We start from the raw sequence: 11,270 nt of genomic DNA, 5'->3' as shown, positions 1-11,270 counted from the left end.
AATACCTCAGCGTAGTTCTCTACTTGAAATATTTGAGACATGATCTTATGTGTCGAACAGCAGTGTAATATGGTCTCATTCGCTCCTTTCGAACGAGAACGCGTGACCGGCACTCAAAAGTGTCGAGTCGGCACACAAAACATGGGGCAGCACACGAAACGTTGGTCAGCACCCTAAAGTGCTGTGGCAGCACACAACAAATCGTTGAATTTGATCAATTGTTCGATTTCTGTGTCGCTGCACAAACGGAGCAGGCCTCGACTTTTATAGCCAATCACGTTGGCCCTTCAGCATTTCTCATGAGGCGCACACTTCCTAAATTACAACCAACCAGCACTCGCTTTGAGCAGCTTAAGTCGTCCTAATTTTAGCCAACCAGCACCTGCGCTGACCATTTGTCTCACCGGCTGATTTGTGGTGTGCTCGAAGGCACGCTATTCTCGCTACTCAACTCGAGGAAAAATGCCGAGGCGTATCGCTTGGCGAGACACGGCCCTCAACGTCAACGAAGCCGACGCTGACCTGGTTCTCGACGGCTTAAAGGCCTTTGACATCGCCAAGAGCAACACCATTGCATGCACTGTATGCTGCAGCTCTTACCACAAAATGCGCTACAGGCTGTTAGAGTGCAGCTGCGAAGCGTGTGCTGAGGCCGGGGAAGCTATTACGGCGAAATGCTCATGGCGCGGAAAGGTGGTAACGTGCTGCGAGACCCAAGTAGCGTGCATTTACGAGTTTGGCGAGCATCTAACTAACGCAGAGTCTACTAAAAGGAAGAAGTTGACTTTGACGCAGAAAAAGTTTTGTCGTGAGCTGGCCGATCAGCATCTACGCCCGATGCGCATCCGCATCGCGCTTTCTCGCAAGTTTGGCACGTCGCTAGACGACATGCCATCTCTATCTACGGTGCAAAACTTTGTTAATCACTATGCGAGAGCCTACTTGGAGAATCATAACCGCCTGAAGGAGTTGACAGCGTGGATGCACTCCCACGCTTTCAATGGCTCAGAGCAAATGACACAATCATTTGCATTTGGTTGGAATTACGATAACGAAAGAAGACTAGTGGTTGGAAACGGCTCGGACGAGAAGCCGTTTATTATTGGCCTGACTACTAAAGCTCTGCTGCTACGGATGATGCTCCCTCCAGATAGTTTTGTACTTCACGTCGACGCAACCTACAAGACGAACCACGTGGACTACCCGGTTGTCGTAGTTGGCGTCTCCGACCGCTCGAGGCGATTCCACCTAGTCGCACTCTTCATCGTATCGCAAGAGACGCAGAACGTGTACGAAGCCGCGTTGATGTCCTTGCGCAGACTCTACTTATGGGTCACAGGCAAAGAATTGGTAGTGCAATACGCAATGGCGGATGGAGATAAGGCACAACGCAATGCTTTATATTCGACTTTTGGATTTAATCCAAGATTTCAGTTCCTCATGTGTTTTTTTCACGTGATGGAGAAGGTTCAAACTGCTATAAAGTCAATTCCCTCGCTTTTATCTGCGAGTGTGCTAGAAGACGTGTATGATCTCCACTTTGTTCGGGGTCATGACGCTTTTTTGCGATTGCGGGACACCATTATGAAGAAATGGGAGGATGATCCGAGGCTGTACCTCTTCTCTCAGTACATGAATGCTCAATGGCTGCAAGGGCCATTCAGTACATGGCAGGCGTATGCTACGGCGTGTGGTTTTGCTACTACTAATAATCCCGCGGAAACCTTCAATGCACTGCTAAAGAGAGACTACACATTGCGTCGTCGGCTCAAGATGGGCACTCTACTTCGAGAGTTTAGTTCGTGTTGCCAAGACCAGTCAACGACTGCTCGGGCATTCGCGTTTGGAGTCATTCCTTCTGACTCGCTCACACGGAGAGTCTCCGAACTAGTGCGTGCACGCTTACTCTCTACGGCTGATGCTGCTGCAGGCGAATGTGACGGTGCTGGGCGACCCGATATCATCTACGTCAAGGCGATGCTCGCTCCGCGTGTAATTGTCGCTCCCAACAAGAGAAGCGAGCAAGGAATTGCAGTTTCTGCACAAATGGGCGCCAACTACGCCAGGATGGAGGTGCTCGGACAGCCCGCAGGTGGCTGGCCAGTTAACATCGAGAGGCAGTGGTGCCCCTGCAACTATTGCTTTGTGTTCGGGACGTGTGTACACGTTCTATATGCTCTACGCGTTACGGAATACGTGGATAGCTGTGGAAGAGCTATCCTGGTGAGCAGGAAGAAACGAAAACGCACTGCGCTGACTGCCCCAGACACGGGTGGTCGCCCCCGGTCAGCTGGGCCAGCTCTGAGCTTTGTGTGATCCAGCGCTTTGGCGGACGCCGCACGCAGCGGTATGAGCATGGACATGGTTTCTGGATATCCGTACGGACATAGTGTGTGTGAGAATTTCCCGCGTTTGACTCTACCAAACGCATTTTTACTTGATACAGCTACTACCTTTTCACCATTTTGTAAGTTGCGTTTAATGGAAGCACTAACACTTCCTTACACCTCGACCTTGTATGCGAGGTAAAGTTACATTTTGCAATTTTCCGCATACACAAGTTGTAGTAAGAGTACTTATAATTCGTTAGCACCTGTGTCGCTTCGGGAGAATCGCTTGATGTTGATGCTGGACTTAGGTTTCTACAATCACGGAATGAGTAACGTGAGAGGCCTCTTCCAGCACCCGCTAAAGACACTGTTCATTCAAATCAATATGGGAACACGCTGCAAACTGCATCCTACTTGTCCTGTGTCCGCGAGTTTCCGTGTAAAGCTACTTGCTTCCGGGTTTTCCAGCCTGTCCCTCCCAACACTCGTCACATGCACAGACAAACCACCTCTCGTTTCCGTACTGAACCGTGATCTCCGCACCAGCCTTCACGTCCTTTACCATCTTGACGAATACTTTGACGTTTCTACGATTCTGCATTTCCACGAAAACAGCGTTGGGGTCACAGGCGTGACTGATGAAACGAGTGATGCAGCCACTGTTTGCTGCATCCACGTACACAAACTTCTTCTTGGTAGATTTCGTGTTGTAGAGTAGCGTATATCCGCTGTTGTGTTTTAAAGCTTGGTCAGGCTGGCCGGGAACTAGAGCGGACCACTCACTCAGCTCACCGGTGTACTCACCGACGATATCGCCAACGTCCAAATTGGTAGTGGTATAAACACCCAAACCCACACGACCAGTGTCGAACAGCTTCAGTGTTTTGCGCACGATCGGCGCATTGCTGCATCGTGCGCTAAGGTTGCAGCAATTAGGGGTGCAGTAGACAGAAGCTTCCGCATTGTCACAACTATCCCAGAAGCAGTCTCCAATACAGCGGCACTTATGAATAGAGCCGAGATCTGGAAATCGAACTCCATTCGTAATGCACTTCGTAACATATTGAATGTCTTTTGGCCACGACAACTCCGTCGACAACACACGCTCCTCAGTTGCAGGGTCCTTGTACACTGGACGGCGGTCATGTAAGTCGTGTAGACGTAGCCTAACGCCTGCAATATTCAATATATCCTTCATTTTCATGGCTTTCACAGAGTGAGCGTGGTGAAGTTTTGTACCACTGCGTGTAACTGCGCACTTGGCCTGGTGCCGTCGCTTCCTAGATCGAGGAACATGCCAAGACCTAGCCCGCTTTTTCGCTTGGTGCCGGATCTTGGCTCTGGCAAGCCGATTCGGAATCTGACGCAGGTACTCCTCGGCGTCGAGCACTTCCTGGTCAGTGGGATCGGGAACTGCCGCAGCCGCCGCAATTTCCTCGCTTGCCGTAGGTTCCTTGGCGCTAGCCCTGTCGTTCTCCACAACTCCACAAGGTTGAGCATCAGTGTGGGAGATGCTGGACGTAATCTCGTCCACATTGGTAGGTGCATCACCGGTTGGGTCCGTGGGCAACGGAGTTTCGTAAATTTCCTCGCACGCACAACGGTCCTTGGCATCATCATCGACGTCTTCACCAACGAGGTGTCCGTCACCATCGACGTGTGAGCTGCTGGACGCAGCAACACCAGTTTCATCTGGCATCGCCACCTCGTCTTGATCGTTCTCGTCTCCCGACGTCTCTGGCACAATTTCCTCACACTCAGCACGACCCCCACGCATTGCGGATTCAATTGCAGTTTGAATGATGCCCGGCAAGGCCTTACTGAAGGCGCTGGATCGTGTCGGAGCCGCGCACTGGCCTGGTATCAATGTGTAGGATCGTAACTTGCGCCAAATAGCATAGGCTGGCTTAAACCGGTTTCCAAACCGGTCTATAGATAGTTTCACCATTAGATCTCGTGGGATCACCTCGCCAGTGTCCACAGATATGGGATATTCGGCCTGAACGTCCTCGTCGACTCGCAGAACGACTGACGTGCGATGCCCTCGCGGGTCGCCGGCAACGAACGCCATAGAGTAGTATTCTATGGTGTCCCCCGCGTACAGACTGGCAGGGTGCAGTTCGGAGGCGCTGAGCCCCGGCATGGTGCGTACGGAGAGGAGGCCAAACGCAGCTCAGTGCAGCGGTGCGCCGTGGTGTGGGTGCTGTTCAAAGTTTGAAATGCTAAAGTTGTGTGGACCCACACAAAGCTGCTACATTCGGCTGACATTCGATCAACCGTGTGTAGTAAGGGGTTGGGGTCCACTGGGGCGAATGAAGGGTTGGGGCACCATTCCAGCGGGCAGAAAGTCGCGCTGAGCCTGCCCCTTTGCTGCTAGTGTGCTGGCAAATCGGATTGGATTTTGTGTGTTATTCAGATCCGTACGTGTGATCCTAACGTTTTCTCTTCGAGAAGGAGGGGGTAAAGACTGTTTTCTAATGTTGTCATCAGAAATCATAGTGTCCTGATATATTATTCTTGTGGAGCATAATACTAGCGCTTTCGATAGATTTTTTCAATTCTCTTGTGTCGTTAGATTAGTCTTTGCACTCCAGTTCTTAATATAACCGCACCACGAAGTCAGCACGCTCAGATGCATTCGAACAGTGAAACAAGTCTGAAACTTCCGCGGAGCATTTACACGAAACTTCATTAATCGCATCATAAGTGGTGACATCGTTACCGATGACAATCACGTAGACGTACACGTTTCTACTCTGGTAAGTGACCACTAAATCCGTGCACCACGTACTGTATATTCAACTCGATTTGTTCTTCAGCGATTTCGTTGATCAATGCAGCCTTGTACGTTGACTAAGTAAGGTATTAGTTTGTACGTGTACCCCTCCCCTCTCTTCTCTAACTCAGATAAGTTTTAGCTTTCGCACTCGATGCAGTGCCAATGCACTGCACCAGAGGCTTAAAAACTAACGGAAATTCCCAAATAATACCCTCTACCTACATAGTACCCTTATCGAGTACCTAATAGTAACCTCATGGAAACTAGTAGTTTTTACTACGAGAAATGACTCAATTTTTTATCCAGCCGCGTCAAAATAACTTCTTTTATCAGAAAAAGTCAACAATAAGATTCTAAAACCAGCGGTTAGTTCAACTAAGTTTGTTGTAGCTTATGCGAGCAGAAAGGCATCGTACCAAGTTTCTAAACATGCCATCGAATACTTCTTTACAAGTGCCGATATCAACGATAATTGTATATGCGATACGATTGGCTTCGCTGATGGTTGAGTTGGTAGCAGAAATAGAAGCGTAGCTGTAACCATGATTAGTAAAGGGTAACCTTCTACGAGGGTACTATTAAATAGTGCCCGGGGTACACTTCGATAATTTACGTTACATGTAAATAACATCTATATTTATAAATACAATTTATATTATTATATTCTAGTATGCTAAAATATTTTTAGGATTAAAAATGCAGCTGTTATTGTAATATTATGACCCCTGAAATTTATTTCAGTCAGAGTTAAGTAAGGATCTGACCGGTGGTATGACTTTCCACGAATTAACAACTGGTAATCCGCATTGTTGTTGTAGTTATTGTCGTTTTTCGATACACTAACTCATCCGGATACGATATCGATTTCTTATACTACATCGCTATATCGATTTACGTACTAGACAGTAAAACGACTATTAACGCAAAGCAACACTAATTCGATGGATTAGCGCTCATGCATATCCTTGAATATACCATTTCACGTCGCATTCCTCCTCGACTGGCACGTTGGATTGCAGGTGCATTCCGCGCTTATCCGTTATGCTCCTATACCGGTTGGTAAAAGGTAGGTAATTTTGAGTCTGGCCAGATGGGAACCGCGGTAGCAGAGGGTTCCCTTGGCGGGTGAAGTTGCTACCGCGGTTACCAAAAAAAAAGCCGAACTGATCCAACACTCAGCTTAAAACAAGTCTGGTAGAAGGTTCCGGATCAAGATTTTGCATCTTTCAAAATATGACTTGGATGAAAATATCGGCGAGAAGAGAAAAGAATTCGATAAGTACTGCGCTTTTTCCGGCAACGAAAGATATCACGACTTTCTAGATGTTTCGCATCGCTGGTTAGGCAAACACTATGCATCGAAACAATGTTTTTAGTTTAAGTCGCAGACGATAGACCGAATCATATAGTGCTTTTACTCAGCGCTACCAGCCCAAATCCCCACTAGTTTTATCAGGAAATGGTTTAGGATGATGGCGTGGAAACTCTGATCCGAGCACCGTTCATTTTACTGAATAAGACGCAACTGGTATAGAAGGGATCAAAATGACGGCGAAACTTACTTCGCGACCATAAGCGACAATGACACATTATGGGGTCAAGTTCTCAGATACCGGAACACCTCTTAACGTGCATCGGAAAAACCGCTTATGCCCATAGAGAAAAAAAATGCTAGCGGCACGTGTCCCAACAATGTTTGCCCGCTTCGATTTACTTTCCACTCGATCAGGAGTCTTGATCCACGACGATACTGCCTCTACCTGAAAAATAGTGCAGCGTAGTCACACCAATTCTAAGCTCAAAACGAAGCAGAGTATATTTGAGATAGCACATAAGCCGTTGGGAAGCACCTGACAGAGCTTTTATGTTCGTCTACTTGTATACCTAAGGAATAATGCGTTAGCCTCGCACGATCGAGTATAGTCACCCCGTAGTTTTGCGCCTTTTATAGACCACTGAGTATGTTGATGTCGTTCAATCTCTCCAGACACTTGGCCTCGTGTTTTTTCAACATCATTTTGACCTTGTTAATTCAGTTTGAAAAAAACTTGGGGAGGTTGAACGAGCGTAAGTGTGACGGGAGTCCGTTACACGGTCGCCGTGGGGCACGGCGACCAATTAGATTAGCTTATATTTTGTTGGCTCACGGCGCCCAGGTCGGGCGCCACACAGATTGAATAGAGCAGAGTTATATTTCCCCACAAGCACGCACCGTCCCGTTACAGTAAGAGGCGTTTGAAGTTGGGATAGTTGCTCCAATCCTCTCTTCATACGCAGCATCGACCTCGGTTCGTGGATTGCCGCCCTTGAGGTAGCGGCGACCTCCATCCACAAAAAAGGATTCGACGTTAGTCACGAGAATGTTCAGCGATCACGATGTCGCTGTAACAGGCAAGGACCAATAGCAGTAGGAGCCGGCTGACGTGCATAAATGAATGAGCGCACAAGGCTTCTTGGTGTAGTCTTGGGTACTTGAAAGGAGATTGAGAAATGACTGCACTCCCTGCTCTATTATACCAATGCAAGTGTAGTGTACAGCAGCCAGACAGAATCGATGACGAGATGGTGTAAATTTACTAGTATGTTGCTAGCGTCTAAAACCGTATTATGCTTAGAGAACAGAATACCCGAAAATGATGCTCTTGGGAAATTAATGGAACTGTATATATATATAAAAAAAATATATCTATGTCGATTTGTAAATTTCTTAAGTACCCCGAATCTAGGGTATTTCCGTACGGTTATAGACCAATCGAAAATCAAAAGAGCACATCAAACGGAAAAAAATAATGGCGGTACACTGACGCGGAAAAGTCTCGTACGCTACGGATCTTATACTGTTCTCTGTGCATACAGGACGTTTATGGGATAATGTCCTAATTTGGAAACATGAAACAAGTGAGGGGGAAAAGCATGTCGAATGGTCACACAGGAGGATCAGACCTAATAGCAGCCCCCGATTCAACATTTCGATTTCTAGTCATTGTGGAGTATTGTACCAGATGAACGCTATTCCTACAACGACCCGACCATGAAATTCATGTTAATGTCCAGTGCCACGAGAAGAGTACCAGTGAATCCTTCAGTAGGTACTGCAGACCCAACGGCGTAGTAGTCGACATCACCCTCGAGCTTGATTGCTGTTTCTAACACTGCAACTTCTTTAAGCTATTGGCTTCATGTAAACAACACGTTTTCCCGGTGTTACATGCACAAACAGTTCAGGTTGAGAAGAAAAACGTGTTCGTTGGACTTAATGATCATTTCTCAACGAAGAGCTCAACTACGAAGTCATCGCGTTGAGACCTACGGCAATAAGAGTAGCCACCCCTAAACCGAACGCAATTTCGAGAGCCTTCTTGATGCGGCGCCACTGGGACGGGTCCTTCGCGACACTCTTATGCGACCTCCTCCGTAGGCTTCGCAATATGCTTCTCGTCACCATTTTTGAGTTGGCCTTCCGCCTTTAGCTTGTCGAAGTTACCTTTCCACTTGCCAGAGGTTGTATCCAGAGGTTTCTGCTTCGCACCTGGTTCTAACTTGACGATGGCATCGTTCAAGTTCATTGTAGATGAAGCCGCGACTTTGGCAGCTTCTTTAAGCTTGACATCCCCACTTGTTGTGGCGCTAGTCCCGCCTTTAAGCTTGACCGAATTTTCTTTCATTTTCGTGGTAAAATCATCCACAACGTCATCGAGCAGTGTGATTTTGACTTGCTCTTCGGCGTCGGTGAGATTGAAACAGCCCGCAACAAAACCTACCACGAGTACGAGAAATATGCTTAAGCGCATCGTTATCGGAAGAAGTCGAGCGTGGTGAACTGAACTACACGGTCTGGGTAAGAACCGGAAGTACAGCAGGGCGCATGTGCCAGATTGTAAAAGGTGAACTCCACAAATCGGAGCAAATAGCAGACACATGTTACAATTTTTAAGTGATTTGAACTTGCCCGAGACATACCCGACACGGATATGCTGAATCGCATGAACTGCCTACAAATACTAGTAGAGACTTCAGCTTCTGCCTCTCCACACCGTCATGGTTCCCTAACCAGTCATTCCGGTATTTATCCCGTAATCCTACTGCTTAGCACAAAACCATCCGCGTAAACTGTGGCCACCATCAACAGCATTGACACGATCGACCTGATACAGCCACATAAGCCATCGAGATCCAGTGTTGGATATTTTAGTTATCGGACAACATCAAACCAACGCAGCTACATTATTTTATGGACTGAACACCCCCAACACTGAAAGTAGGTAGCTTAGTTAGCACCACACGCTCTCTGCTTCACGAGGTGGCGTCTTACCGATCAGTACACTTCATGAGACCCAGTAAGCGAAATGGACCTGAGCCCAATAAATAACCGGACTGCCCTTATCAGAACGGCATCACTTTGACATATTACGAAGTAGGTTGCGAAGTGAGTTCTATGAAGGACGAGTATTACTGTTCTACATGTAGTCCTTCCCCATTGGTGAATTACCATAGGAGGGCGTGCCCTGTATTAACATTCCCTACTTGCTTATGCAATGATCTCGCAGTCTCGTCTTCGAGGTGTTGGCTACTGCAGTAGGCACTATAATTCGCACAAAGCTCACAAAAAAAAATCGGAGCGTTATACGACATTTAATGTCGTGTAACGCTGGGGTAAGCTTGGCAGTGTGTCTGCAGTTCACCCACCGAGACCGGAATAAGTACATGTACCAATTCAATATTCATTGCGATTTTTGTATTGATTCTCCAAAATAATGAAAACACTGTCAATAATTAAATAATCTGGTTGGGATTTCTTGTCTGAACAAGTATTGTAAATACATAGGCAAAACTATCGGGGTTTATGCTCTTGCGTCTACCTTAGACTGAACTTGTATAGGTGAGTCCCTTCGTCGACCGCGAAGCTAAATTTCTCAAACCCAAAGGGTTCGTAGCTAGCTTGTGGACTGGGGGACACGTGTAAATACGAACCGCATATTTTTTATTGAAGGTCAATGCATAAGTCCAGGTTGATCAAGGATACTGCTGATGTTTGAATGGTGTTGAATATACTACGTAGTATGTTCGCGGATTCAGTGGGCGTAAAACATATAGACAAATGGAATTCGTTGTGCAACTTGCACGAGAAATATTATGTGCTATTTGGTAGTGGTAACTTGAACTGATTTATATAACAGTCACAGAGAGATACGATATGGTTGATGGAAGCACTGTAACTCCGTTGATGATGCGGATTCCACCACCGAGCTCATCTCCAATACCAAATGCGATCCGGTTGTTGATCCCGTGCGCAATCGTCAGCGTCGTGCAGTCTCGGAGCTCTTCACGGATACTCTGCTGGTTCTGGCGAATTACTAGTGACAGTCTTTCTCGAGGTCGCTCGATGCAGTTCATCAGAACCATTCGGACGCTTCAGTAGCGCGCGGGCAATGACGCGAACTGGCGTTCACTCACAGTGAAATTTGAGCCCTTCTCGTTCACGGAATCGTGCAGCGAGGTAATGGCCTTCTACAGCAACGGACGCTTTACAGACGTTCTGGTCGTCCAAGAAATGGCAGAACGGGTCCAAATTTGAACGCACCGTGCCCAAGAACAGCACGGTATCTTGCGGGGTTATAGCGATGTAGGAACGCAAGTCGTGCAGCCTGATCTTGTTGATGTCCACGCCGTCAATCGTGGCGTCCAGCTCAACGAGACGCATGAGACCTACATTCAAGCAGCTCAGCATCCGTATGCCGACCTTCTCCTTCGCGTTTACACTGAACATGAGTCCGCGAAACACACGCGGTAGACCAGGGTGAAGCACACGTGGCAGACCAGGGCGGAATCGGAGATCAACGCTGCTGAAGCTACGGCTAAATGGGCTCCAGCCGTCGGCCAGTCGAACGGCGGCTTCTCAGCTGCAGTGCTAGTCAGAGATTCCTCCGTCGGCATCTCCGTGCACGTCTGAACATGCTCCACAAACGCCATCTGAGTCTGCTACTGACTGGTAATGTGCATCGTCCTGTTAAGGGCATGAGTTGCCTTAAACGCAAACGTGAGGGACACACCGACCAGTCCGTCGAACGAGGGAGAACGAAAACTGGTTATTTATCGTAGAGAGCATTAACACAGAAGCTTAAGAGATAAATAATAAACGTTAGCCGATATCTAAACCTCGT

At 47.5% G+C, this 11,270-nt stretch overlaps 5 protein-coding genes across 5 annotated transcripts; all 5 read right to left on the bottom strand.

Moving 5' to 3' along the window:
- Nucleotides 1-2,453: 2,453 nt before the first annotated feature.
- Nucleotides 2,454-4,540, bottom strand: PPTG_12373 (hypothetical protein). The gene has a single exon (XM_008908119.1). The coding sequence runs from the start codon at nucleotides 4,471-4,473 to the stop codon at nucleotides 2,776-2,778; it is 1,698 nt and encodes a 565-aa protein (XP_008906367.1). The 5' UTR covers nucleotides 4,474-4,540; the 3' UTR covers nucleotides 2,454-2,775.
- A 541-nt stretch (nucleotides 4,541-5,081) lies between these two features.
- PPTG_23052 (hypothetical protein) lies at nucleotides 5,082-6,682 on the bottom strand (the record flags this gene model as incomplete). Its single annotated transcript, XM_008908118.1, has 4 exons — nucleotides 5,082-5,183; nucleotides 5,526-5,643; nucleotides 6,085-6,156; nucleotides 6,672-6,682. 4 exons carry the CDS (start codon nucleotides 6,680-6,682, stop codon nucleotides 5,082-5,084), a joined length of 303 nt encoding a protein of 100 aa, XP_008906366.1.
- A 1,648-nt stretch (nucleotides 6,683-8,330) lies between these two features.
- Nucleotides 8,331-8,900, bottom strand: PPTG_12372 (hypothetical protein; the record flags this gene model as incomplete). The annotated part of the gene is made up of 1 exon (XM_008908117.1): nucleotides 8,331-8,900. One exon carries the CDS (start codon nucleotides 8,898-8,900, stop codon nucleotides 8,508-8,510), a length of 393 nt encoding a protein of 130 aa, XP_008906365.1. The 3' UTR covers nucleotides 8,331-8,507.
- A 1,375-nt stretch (nucleotides 8,901-10,275) lies between these two features.
- On the bottom strand, nucleotides 10,276-10,512 carry PPTG_23051 (hypothetical protein; the record flags this gene model as incomplete). The annotated part of the gene is made up of 1 exon (XM_008908116.1): nucleotides 10,276-10,512. One exon carries the CDS (start codon nucleotides 10,510-10,512, stop codon nucleotides 10,276-10,278), a length of 237 nt encoding a protein of 78 aa, XP_008906364.1.
- A 43-nt stretch (nucleotides 10,513-10,555) lies between these two features.
- Nucleotides 10,556-10,876, bottom strand: PPTG_23050 (hypothetical protein; the record flags this gene model as incomplete). The annotated part of the gene is made up of 1 exon (XM_008908115.1): nucleotides 10,556-10,876. One exon carries the CDS (start codon nucleotides 10,874-10,876, stop codon nucleotides 10,556-10,558), a length of 321 nt encoding a protein of 106 aa, XP_008906363.1.
- Nucleotides 10,877-11,270: the final 394 nt, after the last annotated feature.

This window comes from Phytophthora parasitica (assembly GCF_000247585.1).
Source record: "Phytophthora parasitica INRA-310 unplaced genomic scaffold supercont2.28, whole genome shotgun sequence".
Taxonomy (NCBI): Eukaryota; Oomycota; class Peronosporomycetes; order Peronosporales; family Peronosporaceae; genus Phytophthora; species Phytophthora nicotianae.
The sequence above is the reverse complement of the archived record's forward strand: the minus strand, read 5'-3'. Positions and strand labels throughout refer to the sequence as shown.

What these genes read in the sequence shown, in the direction of transcription:
- PPTG_12373 (XM_008908119.1), bottom strand. Translation starts at nt 4,473, where the DNA reads ATGCCGGGGCTCAGCGCCTCCGAACTGCACCCTGCCAGTCTGTACGCG.